The sequence below is a fragment of the Platalea leucorodia genome (genome assembly GCF_965183815.1).
Source record: "Platalea leucorodia genome assembly, chromosome: 3".
NCBI classification, from domain to species: Eukaryota; Metazoa; Chordata; class Aves; order Pelecaniformes; family Threskiornithidae; genus Platalea; species Platalea leucorodia.
Window position 1 is genome coordinate 67,680,204 of NC_138825.1, and position 21,598 is coordinate 67,701,801.

At 36.9% G+C, this 21,598-nt stretch overlaps 1 protein-coding gene across 1 annotated transcript in view; it reads right to left on the minus strand.

The window, feature by feature from the left end:
- Positions 1-21,598, minus strand: part of LAMA2 (laminin subunit alpha 2) — a 375,020-nt gene that overhangs the window by 195,878 nt on the left and 157,544 nt on the right. Inside the window, exons 10-12 of the mRNA XM_082305530.1 lie at positions 17,740-17,900; positions 13,934-14,074; positions 12,377-12,550 (exon numbers count right to left, since the gene is read on the minus strand). Coding sequence (XP_082161656.1) covers positions 12,377-12,550; positions 13,934-14,074; positions 17,740-17,900 — 476 coding nt within the window. The remainder of the gene's footprint in view (positions 1-12,376; positions 12,551-13,933; positions 14,075-17,739; positions 17,901-21,598) is intronic.

Here is a 21,598-nt window from a genome sequence, read left to right on the forward strand (position 1 = left end):
ATACTCATTATGATGGATCTTTTCACTAATAATGTGGAATTGTATCCACATTATCCAATATAATACCTGTTGTATTCAAGCATTAATTAACATCCACTTATTTTAAAGTGGCACTCGCTACCTGCCTAGAGCAAAATATATCCTATTTTGTAATAGAAGCTTAAGGTCACCATATTCTTCATGCCAAGTGAACACATTTCAGTAAATAACCAGTGTTTTCAGTGTTTTGTGAAATGCTGCAGCAGTAGCATACATGTTGTAGTATTTATGAAAACTGGGCCTTCCCACACTAGAAAACAGCACACTTCTAATAGGCAAGAAACTCTGGAACATGATTTTCTAAGACATGGTTGACTACAGTCACTGTACACTTATTTCTGCTGTGGTTCTCCTCTACACCTCTGAGCATCACAGAACAATCTCAGGTACCTAAATAGAGAATCTGATAGATGGCTTTTCATCTCTCTGAAGATTTTGGTATTTGAATATGAAACTAAGGTTGTACTGTCAAAATGTCACAAGGACTTTAGTAGGTCAGATCAAAATCTGTTTAGAATAATGCCGTCTGTCCAAGCATAAAAAAAAATTTCATAATGTTACTAAGTAAATAATTTGTCATCTTCGACTCAAAAAGCCCTGGATATACTCAAACTGGCCAAAATTTCTGTATTTGAAAAATACAGTCTTTTGCTTTGTTACAGAGCAGAACATAGCTACACATTCTGCATATCTTTTATGCAGAAATGGACATAAAATGTTAAATTTTAAATGGAAATCAGCAATAAAACATGCAAAATACGTACAGGAAACCTACATAACAATTTAAGCAAGTTTTCCTGTGTTAAAAACACTAGGAATTTTTGGAAGAAAACAGAAAAATACTTTTTTATAGATTTACTGTAAGTTTTTACTTTAGCTGCATCCATGAAAAAATTAGATTTGCTTGTCAGAAAACATTTCATAGATCTATAGAATAACCATTTTCTAAGCAGAACCTGCAGCATTTAGCCATCCAAAATACTGAAAGACATCTTGAAAGAACTATCACGCAAAAATCTTGAGAGGGAAGCCAAAGCACTTACCTTTTGGAACATACAATATGTGATCAGAACAAAGTTGATACTCTGTACAATGCATCTATAGATGATAGCCCAGAATTACCTTACTTCTCAAAAGCAAATATAGAAAACACTTCACAGTACTGAAAAGAAAGTAGACAGAGAAGCTAAACAATGATTTACAGGAAAAGTAGCTAAGGCTAAGTTTTTCATATTTGCCTAGAGTAATACTCTCAATGGCTATAAGCCAAGTATATAGACGGTAGACTGAAAGTACACTAGAGTCAGTAAAAATATTTATAAACAAATGTGACTTAAGGGGAAAGTTGTTGCTTTCATTATTTTACATAAAGCATGTGAACTTCATAGAATTTTTTTTTTCCACAAAAACTTGCATTGAAAATTTGGAAGCTGTTTTCTAATTTCATTTTACTTTTGTCTGTAACTTTCAGAAAAAAACATCAGACTTGCAACTCTGTAAATTGTATTAACAAACAACTGTGTTTTGTCACACATTTTCATACAGGTTTCACAGTTTGATGAGACCACCTCTAAACACTGTATGCACTTCTATTTAATTCAAAATTGAGAGTCAGTGCAGGGACAGTCAGGAGATACTCTGAGATTTGGAGAGCTCTTGTGACTCTCCCAAATCTTTCAGCTATCATTTATCTCCTTGAATATTGCAGGCAGAGGGATGTTTTTTTTCATGGAGCTCTGGGAAGGCTTGGTAATGAGTCTGATGATTTACTGATAAGGTCATCTACTTGATCATATTCATGGTGGGAATAAGAGATTTTGAGTTGCTGTATTTGTTACCAAATGTTAAAACTTTTCTAGTACTGCTAGCCCCTTTTCAGTAACAAAGGAAGGAAATAGGAGTGACAGATCCACAAAGGCACGCTGCAGTAGCTCAGAAAATCTCCATTAATGCCAGACAGGCTCAGACACTGTCCAAAATCTGAAACAAAGTATCTCACTGCAATTTTTCTAATAGAAAATTTGAAAATGTTTGGTGGAAAAAGCCAAAACAGTACTTTAATGAAGAATTGTTAGCTAGCTTTAATATAAAAGCTTGAGGTTTGTTTAAGAAAGGTTGCCTTGATCATTCCTGCGGTTAAGTTTCTAAGTTTTTTTAATTTCACATGGCTTGTTTCATTCTTTTGCACCTTTGTGTCATACATTCATATTTTTGTTCAATGGATGAGACAAATGTATTTGTATTCAAACGTATATGTATATGTATCGTATATTTGACATAAAAAAAAAGACACAGGACAGCGACAAAACTGAATTTTTGTGCATCTACCTAAACTGAATTAATACATCATCTGTGAAAGAGAGGAATAATTTACTGGACTGCACATCACATAAGATGAATCTCAGCAACAAAACCATAGAAAGTTCTTTCTCAAAAGGACTTTTCATCACAGCAGACTAAACAGAATTAGCACACACATTTAAGTAATAAGACACAGCTGACCAAACAATGTATCTATTTATTTGATTAGCTTTAAAGGCATCTGTTGTTACAAATTTACTTCGTAAGTTAAAAAATGCAGTTTCAGTCCACCAGTTTTAGTAGTTTAGACTGCCTAGGTTTATTAAGTTAGGAAATCTTGTTTCCATAGCTAATGACAACAGAATACTGATCTATTCATTTTCTTTTTAATTTTACTTTTTTTTTACTTTTCCATCTGTTTTTTTTTTTTAACTTGGCAAAGATTTAAAATTGCTAGATGTATGTATAGCTCTGTATTGTTGCATTTAATTTAAAATACGTAAGAAGAAAAAGTTGCTCTATAATATGACATACTTTGATCATCTGAGCTTCAAAAAAACTTCAAAGTAAATGAAATACTGTGCTATGGTTTTCTGGAGCATGGAAGATGATACAATATTGATGGAAAACTATGGATTACTATTCACTGTATTTATAGCCATTGATATTGCTGCAAATGTGCTACCCAGTTCACGGCAAAGCAAACTTAAATTTGTGAGAAAAGTTTTGCCTTATTAACTGCCCAGTAAAGTATGCACTGCAATGAGGCATGGCTCCCCAGGACACACTGCAGGAAGCCTGGTACGAAGCACACTATGTAAGAGAGGCATGGATAGAGGTAGGGTTGCCGTGCTGACTGGCTAGTTGCATAGCTTAAAGCCTTTCATTCAAGGGAGTACCCACTCCAGGCCACACTTTCAGAGCAGACTGTAGCTATCTTATGGATAACTGGTATGGTTTAGGAATATATAAAGTAATTTCTCTTATGCAATTTCATTTTAAAAATTGAGTCATAACTAAAATCTTCTTTCAAGACAGTAAATTGAAATCTATGGCACTGTTATTTTTAATTAATAAAATACACTTGAAATCCTTAACTGGGGAGGGGGGCGGGGAACGGCCAAAAAAGCTCAGAAGAAAACTGACACAGAAAGTTGTTAAAACAACTGCCTTCACTGTGAAAAATTTTCCTGTCTCCAAAAAGAGTTAAACTAGCCAAGGAGCTGGTCCAAGGAATAAAGGTTTCAAACGCTTGTAATAAAATAATGAAAAATATTGGTAATGTTACAGTTCCTCTATCTTGTTCATTTTTCTGAGGAAATTACCTCTGGCAAATAAATTGATAGGGCTAAGAGGGCCAAACAAATAAACCAAACTCTTCAATTAGAAAAAAAGATTCACTTGCATCATAATACAGAGTGCCTCTGAGACTGAAAAGGCATGTAGATACCAATCAGAAATTCATCCAGCCATCTCAGGAGACAGGGGTGGTACTGCACATATTGTGAGAAATGTTAGGTACTTCTAGTGAAATATGGAATGTTCAGGCAAGGCCATTAAAAAAACCCCAAAAACCACAAAACAACCTCACCAAAAATAAGTGCAAATATATTCATTTGGGTAAAACAATCATCTGTGCCTACTCATGCATGCTATCCGCTCTCATTGCTGTCGCTCCTGTCAATCTGAAGTTGATAGGTAATGGCCCTATGATTCAGGGAAACTGCTGAAGTGTGTACTCGGGCTTCAGTTTGAGAGATGGGTTCATTTATCATCATAATAAGCTATTACCATTGATAGGTCACAACTCATTGAAGAGACAGTCAGTCTAATTGGCTCAATTCAGTTAGCTCTGGATGTGCCTCAAGGAGACGAGCAGTGCTTGGCAGGTAATATTCAATCACCCAACTAACCACTTGTTTAATAATTCATCACAGTTCAGATTGGGGTTCTAGCACATGATTATACTTTCAATATGCCAAATATCTGGCCTTAACCCTTTTGCCTCTCGCATTCAGGAAGACAAAGGCAAATTTGTTCTGTAATTAGGGTAACCCTTACTTTTAGAAACTTACTGAATATTTTAAATTTCCACTGAGGTTTGCTTTGTAAAGAAATTTTTTGCAGTTAGCTAGAGTCTCTCTCCGGAAAATAAAATCTTTGTCCCCATCATTCTCTCCTGGTAAAGATCAGCTTACAGTATGTAAACTTAATAGGAACATAAAGTAATGGCGCTCACTTTGCCTTCTAGAGATTTAATGAAGCAGTATGGGCCCATTCAGAAATCTTCAGCAATCAGGTAATGATAGGGTAGATGAGACAGAGGGAATAGTGTACATGAGACACAGGATGGACAGGATTTAAAGGATGCTTCATACTCTGTTCAGATATTAGATCAAAGCGCGAGTCACTCACAATATTAAAATGTTTAGAATAATGACTGTGAAAAGACAAGTTAAAACTAAACCAATAATTCAAGCTTCTGATCACTGTTGTGCTACTTTCTTGCCAGTTCGGGTTACCATTTCATTGTTCAATTCTTTGTCAGTATACTGCAGCCACAATGAAAACTTCCTTTGTAACTGCTGCGTTGTCAAAGGCATTAAGGTTCTGTTTCTTCCATCACTTTCGATGATGGTGTGGTGGGTTGCCCTGGCCAGCAGCCAAACACTCAGCTACCTGTCATTTACTCCTGTCTCCCATGGGATGGGGAGAAAATAGAAGGAAGGTGAAAAGACTTATGGATTGGTGGGAAGGGTTGGAGAGAACGCCTTGATGCCGTGCAAGCTCTGTTCAGCAAGAGCCAAAAGACTGGTGTGTTACCAACAAGGTGTGTTATCAGCAAGGAACTCTAAATATAATTTTCAAAGCAAACGCTTATTTGCTGAAGAAGTACTTAGCATGCAAAGGCATACAAGAGGAACAAAACCCCCATGTATCCTCCCATTCATAAACTTCAGTTCTCCTTTGCAGTCTTAAGCAACCACTGTTCAATTTAGCTTTCTCTAGCTTAGGAATCACCATCACCATGCTTCTTTGCATGTTGCTTAGCCCTCAGTACAAATCGCCAGATATATTAGTTCTTTCCAGGTCAAAGACTTTTTTTCTTTTTCTTCTGCTTTGTTGGATCTTTCAGTATTTTAGTATTTGGGATCAGGGATAAGAAGAGTAAGACTTTTCAATCTGGCAAGCATATTCCCCAACTTACTTTCTTCTTCATTATTTCCTAACACACCTCAGTATTCTCTCTCTAGCATTCACATCCCTTCTTTTGTGAAACTACTTTATTTCCTGCTTGTTTCTCCATTTCTCAACTGCCACTATTGATTAAAACCCTTGCCTTCAAGGCAGACTTGGGTAAGCAGGTAATGCAAAGGGCACCTGAGATTTATGAAATAATTTCACCAATAAATTTCCTCTTTTCTCTACAGTAGTATAAGATGATTTTAGCACAAAGAAATTAAATGTATCGTGGGATACATTAAATACTGCAGTCAGTGGACTCAGCTAGCCAGATTCTGAGCCCTGTTTCTACTCATTTCCAAGGTGCAAAGAGGCTGTAACAGTCTACTGCGCATCCTCAGTTTTCCTTGCAGTCACAATAATGGCTGTACTTGAACTGTTCCAACAGGCTACCCAGCATCATTAAAAGCATTAATGAGGAACAAAGTGTGCAAAATTTACTTATGTCTTGGTGGTTCTTTATAGTCATGGGTAGCTGAACCCCAAATAGGACAGGTCTGATACTGTTTCAATTTGCACTAGGGATCAAGCAAAATTTGGCTAGCCACAGCTGTGAAAGAATGCAGAGACCTACCCCTGTCTCATTTCACGGTGCCACACTGAGAGAATATTTCAGCAAAGATAAAGAATCTAAACCCAATCATGTAATACAAATTAAGTAAACTTAAAGGAAGCATCAGTCAGCTGTGGTTCAGACCTTTAAAATGTTTTGCTCTTCACTTGTATTCATGCTATGTTTCTCTCATCCTTTCAGTATCTGAATTTGCCTATTACCTCAATTTTTAGAAGCTACAGTGAAGTAAGTGCTAATAAAATAAACAGTACACTTGGTATAAGTTGAAGACACCTTCCTACTGCTGACTGAGTCTGATTACCATGGTGACTTAATTTCAGTCAAGGCAATTTAGATTGTGATTTAAAATAAAATTACGTTATTTGTATTAGTTTAGGGTTTACTTACTTGTTAAAAAATAAAAACACATCAATAAACTAAACCAGCTTTTTATCAGAAGAATACATTCACATGTGAAAGACAAAAGATACTGAAGTAGCTGTCTTTACAAAAGATATTTTTCTTTAGGTTCGAATGAATCATTTTAATTTTCTGCCGTATGTTGGCTCTTGACGCTACTTAAAAAATCTGAGGATCTGCAGCAACTGCGAATAACTTCAGGGGCGTTATACTGAATGGAGATTTCTTGCATACTATGTGCTGCTGCTGCCTATTACAGTTTCTTTTACAAATATGGATAACGTGCATATAACTTAACTATTTAATCCCGCTCAAACTTACAAGACATTAAGAATCAATAAATGTCCATATAAAATTGTTTTTGATATGTTATGCCTTATACTTGAGGATCACATTCCCTACTCCATCCTCACTTTACTTTTGCTAGCTTGGAGATGTTCTTTGTTACATATTCAAATCTGAGGCTGAAACTCATTTCTGTGCAGAGGGTATAAAAAAGGCAAATTCATCATGAAGTACTGGCCTTACCATCACTGCGGAAAAATCCCTCACACAGTTAGCAGGTACTTCAAGCACTGCCATTATGTTACTAAACGGTGGCCTGCTTAGACTTGGACAACCCATCTGCACTAGGGAACCAAATCTTCTATGTGAGGGCCTAAACTGTCCATATCACCAGCTGAAAGAAAGAATGTCATGGTTTAACCCCAGCTGGCAACTAAGCACCACACAGCTGCTCACTCACTCCCCCACGGTGGGATGGGGGAGAGAATCGGAAGAGTAAAAGTGAGAAAAATCATGGGTTGAGATAATCACAGTTTAATAGGTAAAGCAAAAGCCACACACACAAGCAAAGCAAAACAAGGAATTAATTCACTACTTCCCATCGGCAGGTGGGTGTTCAGCCAACCCCAGGAAAGCAGGGCTCCATCACACGTAACGGTTACTTGGGAAGACAAACACCATCACTCTGAACGACTACCCCTTCCTTCTTCTTCCCTGAGCTTATCTACTGACCATGATGTCTTATGGTATGGAATAGCCCTTCTCGCTGGCAGGGCATGGGAAGCTGAAAAGTCCTTGACTAGTGTAAGCACTGCTCAGCAACAACTATAACATCAGTGTGTTATCAACATTATTCTCATCCTAAATCCCAAACACAGCATTATACCAGCTACTAGGAAGAAAATTAACTCTATCGCAGCCAAAACCAGGACAAAGAAGTGTCTTACAATGGCACACAAAGGCACACAAAGCCCACCTAAGTTCCACTACTTTGCTTCCCTGACAATAAAAGCAATACAGACACATGCTCAAAAAAATCAGTCTGCTGGCTAAATTTAAGACACAGCTGACTGTTGGAATTATGTAGGGTGGGTCACTCACTGCTTTTCATGAGGCCAATGAATTTAAAAAAAAAAAAAATGAAGGTAGGAAAAAGCCGCTTCCAACAACAATTTATTTTGCATCTCATCCATCTATACCAAAAGGTGTTAAGTTAGATTTTTCTTTTTGAGGCAGGCAGTAAAAGCAAGAAAAAGAGTTGTGGATCTATCTAAGTCTATCATGTCATATGAACAAGAAAGTCTCGAGATCTGAAACCATGACAGTACTAGATGAAGCTTTCTGGGTTTAGATGCATTAATAATTTAGGACAATTGATCCTGGCATTTCTGTTCCAGCTGATTATTGTATTATTTACGCTTCTTTATGTTTTGGGTTTCAACTCCCTCCCTCTCCCCCGGGAGCTGTAGACTGCAATTTGCTTTGCATTATTCTGCCTTTTCCATCAGAATTGCACAAGAAATGAAAACAAATGGAAGGAAATAAACATAAAAGCCACAAGGACCTAGCTTATGATTATTTTATAATTCAATATTTAATCCTATGAGGTATTCTGGGCAGTCTGCAATAGATAATATGCCACAAAACAAACTGCTCACTCCATCCCAATCTTTAGCTTTCCACAGTAGAGTACTTTTAAAGGGCTGATAGATTTTTAATGTTTGTATGTATTGGCTACAGGCTTATTACAGTGTCTTTATTTCTGGACTCAAAGAAGCATTGATTTCTGTAAGTAAGTCAGCAAATAGGTTGCACAGCTAATTATAAAAGAACAAGCAAAATAAATGAAGTGACAGTGTTAAGTCAAACAAGTCCCCTTCCTGTTCTGTATGTACAGACTCTACACAAAACTTTCAGCTGTGGCCTTGGTTTTCACTAGAGGTCAGAGAAAGAACAACGTTTCCACCATATGGCTGCTTAAGTCTATGGAGTTGACAAACATGATGTGCTAGAATTTTTTGAAGAGAAAACAAAGCCTTTTATTCAAGCATCTTTTGCTTTAATTGTCAACACGCTCTGACTTCATGAAGGACCAAGTTACATTAACTTTACTTACACTGAATGGAATCATGTTGTACAACTAATTCAAATGACTCCTGTAAAACAACATTTGATGCAAGAAAGTTCTCAATATGAGTAAAATCTGTCAGTAAGCAAATAGTGTTTTAAAGTAGAGGTGTTTTAGGGCTTCTATCATGTTTGCAGTCTGAGTTGTGGCAGCATTAATATCTGCTCAAAACCCAGATAGAGGAGTTAGAGGATGCCTTATCTAATTTCTGTATGAGTGCTAGGTGTTGAGACAATGTTCAGAGACCTGGATTCTAGGATGGTCTCCACCTAAAGGCTGAACGAACCTGTGACTGCTGACCAAAGGCAGTGCCCTAACCACCTGAAAGAGGCAGGGTGCATCTCCACCTTCATGGTTAAAGCTGGCCCTTAGCAGAGAAAGGAACATAGTATTTGCAGCAGCAGAGAAAAAATAAGGCAGAGGGCCTTTCTCCAACTAAAGATGGATTTTTCCTCATGGAATCTCAAGTGGCCTCAGATGCCCCTCACGTGTGTGTCATGGGGGGGGACGGGACACACATATGTTTATTTAGATATGCTCCATATATATTTTTTTTTTCTCGGCTAATCGTTAATGGCTTCTACTCAGCATACAAATTATCAAGTTGCTTTTTGCCGAGGTGTCAAAGGAAGGTGCCGAGTATACACATAATGTCAGACTTCTGAAACATTGCGGACACCTAACCCTTCCACACTGACTTTAAAGAAACAAGTGTTTAACATCATCCTGCTGAGTTTGGTATCTAATTTTAATACTTTCCTTTCAGTGCTCTGATCAAACATTATGAGAATGTAATTCATAACACTTTCAGACAAATTTATAAAATATTTTACCATGGACACAAATTTAAAATAAACTTATAGACCCATTCTCAAAACAATTTAAGAAACTGCTAACAAAAAACAAATGGGGTTTTCAAATACTGAAAATGTAATTAGAGTTGATAGAATAAGACAATTTTTCAGTAACTAGAAGCTCTAACAGACCACAAGTCCTCATGATTGCTGCAATCCTTAGTTCAGTAGGCTATGATAAGGTAGGCAGGCAACAAGATAAACTGGTTTATGATACCTACTAAACCCTTAATACAAGCCATTTAAAATCTGTTCTCTCAAATTATCCACTAGATATTTTATTTCTAGAAATTAAATTCCTCCAGATTACTCCCAAATGTATTCTGCATCAAAAACAGTGTTCAATTTTTCAGTTCAAATGCATATTATATAGTCAGACAGGTAAAATACCTGGCTTTTAAAAAAATTATCTGTATTTGTACAACAAAGTTTAAGTTTTGGTAGCAGCATATATATTTAGAAGACTAAAAGGATATGGTGATGTTAAACTAATTTGCTTATGTTCTGGTCCTACTCTGACATAAACAAGAATCCTGTACCACCTACAGCCTCTTGTTATTATAATGTCTCCTTAGAGACACAGTCAAAGACCAGTATCACATAGCCTAGAGTCATCCAGATTTAGATGAAAAAGTTGAAGGCTGCACACTCAGAAGCATCCTATTTATAATGCTTTTTTCATCCAAAAGAAGCATTTGGAGATGGATGTAAAACAAGCAGATAGCACACATATGGCAATCAACATTGTGGAGGCACATGCACAAGATGCCAACTTTATATTAAAAGAATTATTTTAAATAAGGTTTTTGAGCTATATTTGAAAACTGGGAAATGCAGGACGGTTACTACCTTTTGTTACCCAATTTTATGTTGGGGAATAGTATTTAAGAGCAATCATTTTAACAATAAAAAGGAAAGGCAGTTTTCTGTGACACAAGGTTTATAAATTACAAGTGTACCTCTTGATATAAGATTTGCCAGATCATTCTCTACATTCCCTAAGACAAAAATTCTTAAAGAAGCTTGCCTGCTCTGAGATACCAATTATTTTACTGTAACACAGCTAGCAACCACTCTCAAGAAAGGATGTTTTTATCTAGTTTCAGCTATTTGGTTTTATCCAGTTTCAGCTATTTAGAGAAATGTTTTATTGAGTTTACAGATAAGGACTCTCAATATTCTATTTCCATTTCCCTTTCCATAGCATAAATCATATGGCCTAAGCATGTCATTATGACTATAATTTACGTGATGCAACATGACAGTTAAGATGTACTGCGGTAATTTGTGAGTGCTTTCAGTATTATTGTAGTATCAAAAATTTATATGGTTCAGTTATTAAGGCAAATTGCTTCATTCATACAGAGATGTCTGACAGTAACCACAGAGGACCTCCAAATTACACTGAAAAAGTATCTTCTACGTTCAAATAATTTGTGTACATTCTTACCATTATTTTGCTCACTGAATAGAAGTAGGATGAAATTCTGTCTGGAAAAGCATCAATTCATATCTCAGGGTAAGTTCACCAGACATGGAAAATTATAGAAGAAACTCTCCCTTGCCCAGCTAAATGAGCCTGACTATCTTTAACAATTTATAGCCATGAACAGGATGCCCAGTTCTTTGGAATGATGCTATTTAGTTTCCACATGCTCACTTACCTTCTGTCATGTTGATTTTCAGCCAGCAGGAAGGAAATAAATAAATAAGAGGTTGACTAGCCTGAAGAGACTACAGAGGAAAATGTGCTCAAGTGTATTAGTGTTAGCATTTCAGGTAAGTTTTAGCATAATTGGGGTTACAGTAAACGGAAAGCTGTTTAGCTTTCTTCACATTTAGGACTCATTCAGTCCTCAATTCTACTCTCTGGAAAAAAATGAGATTGTCCTGAAGGTATCACGTATGATAGCAGAAAGTCTAATGGTGAGAAGCCTGGCAGTCAGACCACTAAAGCATCCAAGACTTTAGAAAGCAAATATTTGGTATTAACCTGCAGAGCATGAATATATGTGTATGTGCACACATGGACACATGCAGACTTGGATAAATATACGCATTAGAACTGGCACAGAGCTCACAACAGCATTTTCTGAGTTCTAGGGCAGAGAGCTCCCCACACACAAGTTTCTTGCCAAACATTAGAGTTTTGTAACACACCCCCACAACATCTGATACACAACTTCCATCTCTCAAAAGCAGACAAGGGAACTGGTTTTCAAAGCTGAGGACGAGGTGGGAAGAGAACAGGACAAGCTGAACCACACACCAGCTAATCCATTCAAAAAACAATGCTGCGAACTATATACATTTCTCTAATACCTGACAGCAGAAGCCCGAAGAGGGCTCAAGGTCAAAGATCCTTAGTTAATTTTCTCTACTTAACTTTTTGCCTCACAACGTTACTCCATACGCCTGATTCCTTTCTGTTTGCAGTTTCGCTGGTCAAATAGCTATCCATCTTAATCTTCCCTCAGTTCCACCCCCCTTCAAAGCCTTACTTCTTTTCTCAATAGTCAAATTAGCATTTAGGCAAGTACCATCTGCACTTACTTTGTTGCCCAAATAAGAGCTGGGTGCACTCCAGTAATAAGTCTGTGGCAGTACTTTTCGCGCAGCCACATTGCTGATGCTAAACTGCTGATGCCCATCAAATCTCTTTTGCTTGGGGGTAACTCTGATGAGACCTGGTAAGCCAGTCAGATACCAGCCATTCATGTCTTCTATCTATAATGACAGAAGAAAAAACCCAAAGCAAAACATATTACAATGAGAATCAGGACATCAGTCATTTCAATAGTCATAGCCTCTCATTCTTCCATTTTCAAAAAAACTGAATATGTTTATATGAGTAATAGCAGTTTAGGAACAAAGGAAACAACAAAGTAACAACAGCAAAAATTTCTCTTATTATATGTGACTGGGAGTTATAACTTCTGAGTAGTTTGAAGTAACTGCAAGTATTTGCTTTCTCTGCTTCATATGGACCAGAGCAAGGAGGAAATTCTATCATATAAACATATGCATACGAATATCTCCAAATATTATACAAGTTTTCAATAAATAATATCAGTTACAGAGGGTACAGAAGATGAGGTGACAAATGAATATATATTTTCTGATTGTTGTAGACAGCATAATTTATAATATTTTGTAATTCTAAAGCCTTGCAATTTACAAGTTCAAATATACTTTTTTTTAGAAAGCCAAAGCAAAGCTGGAAACCACCAGAACTTGAATTTCTGAAATCCCATAACTAGAAATGAATCATCAGAGAAGAGCACACTGTTCATACAAGGACAGCTTTTGAGGCCTGGATACAAGCAGAACAATAAAATAGCTCAGCCGTGGGATGGAAAATTTCCCAGATGCTGGCATGTACATGAACACACTAGGCATATATGATTTTACTTGCAGACTTCCAGCATACCAATTCAGCCCAAACCAGGAGCTAGTAGACCTGGAACACATTTCCCAAACTTGATCTACAGACATGAATATGTAGCATACATCCGTTACAGTGGAATCAGTGTCTGAGCTTTGAGAGCTAATTTAAAGTTCAGAGTATATTTGCAGGCTAAAGACATTTTTCTACAGCACAAACAAGAACAGTAGGTTCATCTTCTTTCACATCCTTTCCTAGGAATGCAGTATACAAAAGAAATTCACTCAAAATGCCCCCTGTAAGGCATCCCTTTTTCTTACATAAGCTGTGTGTTGTACATTTAATGTTTCAAAATTCTTAATTATTTCAGGTCTAGAAATTAAATAATGACCTGGAAAAGATGTTGCCTTATGGACATGTTGCATGTAACTCAGGGCTGATGATGTATGCACATTCCAGGACTGTGTTTATGCACATGGCTTCATGTTTGACTGTTACTTCTTCTTCTGCACTTTTCACTCGTTAACTGCACTTTTTCAGAACTTTCTCACAATGAAGAGAAACAAATCTTATAAGCATTTTCTTTTGGATAAATGAAAAATATATGAGGCATAAAAGAACATGCATGATTTTATAGTAAGATGCACTCTGGTGACAATGGACAGTGACAACACACAGAAACACAAAACCAACGACATGTACTGATATAGTACGATTTTTCTTACACTTCTGTAGGTAAGGTGAGAGTGTGTGCAGACATTTGTTTTCCCAGAGCAGAAACATTCCTCACAGCCTTTGGGATTATTTTGCTGCAGATTGAAGAAACCTGGTTTGCAGAGATCACAGTTTTCTCCATCAACATGTTCCTGGAAATGCACATTAGAATATTACTTCAGCTGTCATAGATTAGAACTTGAGGTCACCAGCTTCGTACTCTGCAGGAGAGTATAAATGCAGGACTATAAAGGCATTTATAGGAAAGACTATTCTTATTTGTGAATATTAGTAGCAAATCCTCTACACAATAAAAGTTACTATGGCTGCAGGTAAATAACAGGACACGGAATTTGGACATTATAAGATTTTTCATTTTTCTTCTACATGAATAGACATACCTGATTTCAGGGAATAATCTAATCCTTTACACTTAAGAGTGACACAGGGGAAGGGAGTATGGGACACAATGTTACAGCCTCAACAACTGTAGTTTGTAGGTATGGCTGATAAAATCTGTGCATGCCCAATTGATGCAAACTACAGGTACATAGTATTAGTTGTACCAATCATTCAGTCTATCAGTTTTTCAGTGGTCTATCATTGGTAGCTGAATTCAGGTTAAATCCAAATGTTAGAAGGGCTGCATTTCTTCTTTCCATAACTACATGTGTTTGCCAGCCATGCAGCTAGGTCTGCAAACTCTTCCCCTGCAGAAAGCCAGGCACTAAACATACATGAAGAATTCTAAACTTAGCATTTGGTAATTACATTTTGCAGAGAAATCTTCTGTTGTGCATTATTCCTAGTAGCTTACACAATAAATCAGTTTGTCCTATAGGCAAAGATAAACCTAGCTTTTCTACAAGGATTATGTTGCAAAAGGCTCACACTATGGTGCTGGCTTAGTAATTCAATATTTTTCCCAAGATAGCCCAGAAAATTCTTTCCCTTTCATAACTGTTATATACAGTCTCTTTAATCCTGGAGACAGTGCTCTAGGGTACGCACACAGGACCAAATTGTTGGCTCCACGTCAGCAGAGAATGAACACATTATAAAAAGCCTGCCCACGCTGTGTAGTCTATGATTGCTTGAAATACACAGCTCTGAAGCAAGTTCACCAAAAGCCATTTGATAGCTTCCTGGTTAGATCTAGCAAAGATGGAAAAAGCAGGGCAAAACATATGGAGGTATGGGATAGCACACACGGATTAAGAGAAAATAGGGACAGTGAGGGGGAAGGGGAAAGGACAAGTAAAGAAGGAGATAAAATGAAAATGTAAATGGGTTTTCACCACTAATTATACAGTAACAACATGTGTAGCAAAATACTTTTGCTCTATCTCTATTGCTGTGCTGTATCTATGCTCCCGTTCAACATCATACAGACTGTTCAACAAACCAAAAATCTCTTTAATACAACTCAAGGCTATCAGGCAATTATTTTTAACTTCAAGATCTCATTAATTTAAAGAATGCTACTTTTACATTTTCACCAGCAACCTCAGGATTAATCAATGCATATTATTGCCATAGGTATGCTGAAATCACCTAGCTACTCATGCTTCATATGAAAAATAATATGGGTAACAGTTGGGAACTCACAGGCACACCAATGCTCTTGTGCACAATTCTACTAACTAGAATTATGAATGCTGGTCCCAAAAGTTTCAGACCTTGCTGACGTGCTTAGTGTGTACATAGTGGGACGGGTAAAAAAAAAAAAAAAAAGAGATGCAAAGTAAAAGTATGTGTTTAAATGAAAAGCTGTCCTACTCTGCAGTCACAAGCATGTCATCAGTGAGTAAAACCTGTATAATTCTATTGAGTAGGCAGCAAATTCAGTGGATAATAGATATATAAAACTCAAAGTTGGAAAGGAGATCTAACCTAACCTTCGGCCAATGAAGCAATGTTTCTACAGCCTCAGTTATTTCTGAATACTGTATTCAGTCCAGTTTTAAATTATGCAAAAACGAGACTTTAACCATATACCTTCAGAAAGCTCTCTGAGATAATTAGTGATAAAACAGGCATTTATACTTGTCCCTCACCTTTCTATACTTTAGTTTACTCTGGCTAATGTGGTAAAGATAACAATCTAATGCCCGCTTTGCTACATTTTGCTGCTTACAGTTAGAAATGTTTTTCAGCAGTCAATTTCCTTTAAAAGAAAACTATCTTTAGTAAATTTAGAGCTCATCATATGTAACTGAAAGATGTGATTAAAAGAAGGGAAGCATTTTTCCTAAGATCTGCTATTAACTTGTCCAGACATCCCACTTTATTCTTCATATGGAGCATAACTAATCTGATGATTTCAGTGTCCCTTTGACCATAATCTGCTTTGATTTGAATGTGAAGATAGCTAGAGAAAATAAATGTGTATGTACCTCAGCTGTCTGCAAAGGGTATCATTTTTCTCCCACAAGCACTTAAGAAGGGATTAGAGGAGCAGAAAGGGGACAAAGGATGAGCAGCGAGGAAAAAGTGTATATAGCGTGGACTATCTGGGATAGGAACAATTATCTTTATTCCATATTTCTTCACTTTGCTCTGATTGTACTAACAGGTCAGTTTGGCATTACACAAATAATGTCATAATAATAAGAATCATTCAGGAGTGGTTATCTTGTATTTGGCATATGACATCTTCATCAAAGCTCCCTTTCAAGTCAGAATATAGCAAAAGCCCTCCTCTCCTGATCTTCTAGACTTAATAGCTAAGGAATTAGGACCGTGATATGGATAGATTTTATTTCTGATGGAGAGCATGTGACTGTTACATAAAGTGAGGATAAGGTTAATTCTCTGAGTAGATTTCAGTGCTGTTCAGCTGTCACACCAGAGCTTTATGTGTGTATGCAGCATGAGCTGATAGATGGAAGTATTTTTTGTACATTCTCGTATTTAAGGACATAATGTAAGTATTTTTAAATTCACACTTGTGACTAATTCTGTTAATTAAACGCTGCAAGGAAACTCCCACAAGTATGACACAGAAAAATTGACCCACAGTACAGTAAATTGTCCTTCGGGCCTATTCATGGCCAGTTACTAAACTACGACTTACAGAGCACCACCATTTCTAAAGCATTTCTGGTAACTAGGTATTTTATAAGAAGTGGATGCATGTGTTTTTAGAAGTTTTTTAGTTCACAATAATATTGATGTATAATTTCCTGGAGGTACATGAAGGCACACAGAGAAAATAATTCTTAAATTTTCTTCCTAGAAATGAAGAAATTCACCCTACAGAAAGGATGGATTTTTTTTCTTTTAAATATGTTGGAGATTTCTAAACAACCATTCCAAGGCAGGAAAGAACGCTCTCAGTTTGGAACTTAGCAAGAAAAGAGGATTATATCCCTAATGACAACTCCCCAAAGGCAATTTTTTTGTTTGTTTTAATACATCACCAGTTCACCTCATTTTCTCTATTGAAGCCATGTTACAGGTTACTTTTAGAGCCCACGACACTTTAAACATATAGTTTCTGAGTAGATGAGGATGCAAGTTTGAAACAAATGATTCACAGGCTTCTTAAGTATCTCTTCATCACAGATTTCCAAGGACTTGTACGACTGGCAGCAGGCTCCTAGGCACCTATGTTAATTACAGTGAGTACTGAGATGACACAAGACAATCTAAGACTTTACAGGACCAAGAACAAGCGTTCTAGAAGTGACTAACACAGATACTAACACAGCCAGGTAGGACAGTGGAACGCTATTATATGATAGAAGACCATTAACTGCCATCTTTCAATATCATTACTATCTTCCTATGGCTCAGAAGAATTTGACATCCATACCTTGCAGATGCAGGGACCTATGCAAGGGTCAACATTCACACTGCCTTTCACCGAGCAGTTGCAGGGCAGGCACTGAGGATATCCTGTATAACCCAAGGCACATCTATCGCAGCTCTCTCCTGCATAGCCAGTCTTGCAGTGACAGAAACCAGGCAACATATCTATGGGAAGAGGAAGAAAACATGAGACATATTTGATTTATCATTATTATTTTTATCAGATATATGTGTTAGAGTGCTCAAAGCAACACCTTTGGTAGGGGTAACATAAGGGCATTTACTGTGGGTTAGTCCATACGTCCATTTAACTCAGTATCCTGTCTGAGAGAGGCTTGAATAAAGCATGTAAGAATAGAGCAAGTATATAGTGATTTGAATTCTGAACTTCCAGAAATCCACATATTAGAGATCTTCTAAACTGAAACTTATCCCTACTTCCTTGCATCTAAAAGTCCCTGAAAAACTACTCTTCCATTAATTCACCTAATTGCCTTTAAACATGCTTTTACTTTTAGAATCCGTAAAGCTCCCTAGCAGTAAGTTCCACACTTAGCCGTGTGTAGTGTGAAAGAAAACACTGATGTGCATTAAACCTCTATTTATTGCCCTCTAATTCTGATCTCAGAAAACAGCAAGTAACCATTCCCTACTCACTTTCTCCATGTCATCTGTGATTTCAATATACTTCTATCATATCCCACATGACATTTTTATTTCATATGCCAAAAACTCCTAAGCCTGTTTAATATCTCTTTACACAGAAACTGCCTTGTATGGCAGAAAATCTCTGTTGTCCTTCTCTGCACTGTTTCCAGTTCTAATAAATTATTTAAGGAGAAGGGAGTGCATAGTGTGAACCTATAAATGGTCTGATGATTTTTTCAGTTTTGTTTTTTAAACATCAGTAATATTTCCTAAGGCTCTGTTGACCTTTTTGACTACTGCTGAGCTAGCACTGAGCTCATACACCCAGGGTACAGCCCAAGGTAATTCTAAGAGCTGTTTCGCAACTGGTAGTGCCTAATTCAGAAATTGCTGTAATCAATGTACAAGTAGAACTACTTTTCTCTGTGTTCTACTTTTCCTTTAAATGCTACAGAAATTCATCAGTTATTTTACCACCCAGCCACTGACTATCTTGAGAGCTTTCTGAACATTTTGCAGCTCTTTCATTTTTCTATGCTGAAAGATTTTGTACTTGCTAACTTTGTCACCTTCCTACTCATCGCTTTTCCAGGTTAAATATGAATATTTTCAACAGTGTGTATTGATCATCACTGTGAAAATGGTCCACTTAGTCTTTTAACCAAGTACTAATCCATGAAAGAACCTTTCGTCCTTATTCTATTACACTTTCTTTCATGGACTTTGGTGAAGGTTCTTGTCAAAACTTTTTGAAAATCAAAATACAATATTAATCAAATGAGCCTTTGTTCACATGTTCATTGAATCCTTCAAACAGATTCATAAGGCACACTGTCCTCTACAAAAAAACCTGATCTTGAGTTTTGCCCATTTTTGCTACAGTTCAGAAACGGTATAAATCATTTATTGTAGTTCTACTGATTTCCTTGGTACAGAAACCAGACTTTCTGATTTTAGTTTCCTGGAACCCTCTCCTTTTCCTTTACAAATTGGATAAACAGCTTCTATTTATGTAATATTAATGTCAGTTTTTAAAAGTATTATTAACTATATTTAATGCTTCAAGCAACTCCATTTTCAACTACATCCAGAAGCCATGGATAGATACAATATATGACAGATGAATTTTTATTCTTCATTTATCAGCTTGCTCTAAACCTGACACTGCTGTTTGAGACAGTTCTTCTGACTTGTCTCCATGAACAAAGACTCCCAAATGGGAAATTCCCTGAGCTTTTCTATTCACTGATACAAAGAATTAATCTAGCTTTTCTGCTGTGTCCTTTTCTTGAGATCTCCTGTTATAACTTGATTACACCTTAATCATATTTGACTCCTACTGAATTTGAATCTCTAGCAGACTTTTTGATTCTGATTTATCTGAAGAAGTACTTCTTAGCAAAATTTACGCATTTAGCAAATTGTTCCTTAAAATATGTGGATGTGTTACTAAAAGTACGACTTTCCAGAATCTGTCTCAATTTATGTCCTTTTCTATTATTATCCTCAACTGGATACAACTTCTGCTTTTTCAGGGAGCTTCTTTTTTATTGTTTAAAGAGATTTTTTTTTTGGCTTAATTGCATTGCTTGAATCATTTTGAACAGAGGAATGCATCTTCTCTGAATATCTAATATGCAGTTTATAAACCCTGTGCTTGCCATTAGCAATCTTGGATCGTTCATTTTGATTTTCTATTTAAAGGTTTCCTTGTTTTGATTTAAGTTGTTTTTTAGGGAGGCCTTCTCATTCAAAAATGTTGAATTTGACAGCCCTTCAAGAGGAGAGTTTTAAACCAGTTCCTCGTGCATAAATCCAGAGGTACTTCTCTTTTTATGGTTTCTCTAACTAGCTGTTTGAAGAAGCAGTCACCTACAGGAGTTTTAAATGATATTACCTGTTAATCTATACAGAGATGAAATTCAATCTGACTTCTCTAACCTTGCAGCCTCTTTCATCTCCTGTAGCACATCATGTTGACTGTTACCTTCTTGATCTGTCCTAATTATAGATAGAATTTCAGTGCATAAAAATTTCTGTGTTCCTTACTATCACAAAACCATGTACTCCATGGGTTTTGATGCCTGTGGCCCAGCTGATTCTCAAATTTCTGAGTTACCCTCCTCTCAACTAGACACCGGCGAGGCCCTACAGCACAGCAGGCCTCAGGCTCTTTTGTATCTGGGTCAATGCATCCTAGCCAGACAATCTTGTCTTACAAGAGAAACTTCTGTTCCTTCCAGATGAAAATACCCTGCTATACACCAGGGTTCAGCAGTAAAAGACACAGGCAAGTCTAACGCTTTAGAAGTGTCTTATTTGAAAGTTTCAAGAACTCATTCTTAGGTCTCACCAGCTAAGTCTCAGCAAACTCAAATTCAATTAGATGTCTCAGTATGGAACAACTCCCAAATACTCATTTAAATCTATAGTCTCTCCTCCACCACCCAGTCAGGCCATTTTTTTAGCTCCCCATCAAGAACCTTCCCTTCTCCTGCTCTTTCCTTTCTCTGCAGTTAAGGAAGAGAGACCAGGATTGGAAACTCCACTGTCACCAGCCTGGCAATCCCCCTTCTTATGCATTACACACAGTAGTGGATAACCTTCAGCCTACCATCTGTCAAGAGATCTCACACTCCACAACAGAGAGAGAAGGCATAGAGACTACTAACTACCATATATTCTTCTGGTTATTACGCTTGTTGATACGGTTAGTCTATATATTTTATTTGGCTCAATGCCTTCTTTCATTTACAGCACTTACAAGCTCTAGGCTCTCGTTGTATTACACAGTATGTAAATTCCTGTCAGCGTCCCACTGGTTATCTTTGACCAGGCTTCTGTAGTGCATATGTAGTGCATATTATGTCAACAGCCTAATTACATTTCAATTTAGTGCAGATGTTTCAGGTCTGTCTTTCGTTGCTGTAATGAACTAACATTTCAGCAGAAGCACATCTTCTTTTGCTTTTGGTCTGTTACTTCATAGGCCTTGTTTGAGTGGGGCTTTATTTGTTGAAGCTGTTATTCCCTGTTTTCTACCTGAATATTATCAGTTTCTGTCCTATCTTAGAGTGTACAGAGGCTTTGAAAACTCATCCTCGAGGATGAGTCATCTCAAACTATGAGCTTTATCAGCCAGTTGTCTCCCAGCCTACCAGTCTTTCAAAATTGCACAAAAATAAACGCATGCAAAAGCATGCACCAGACCCTTG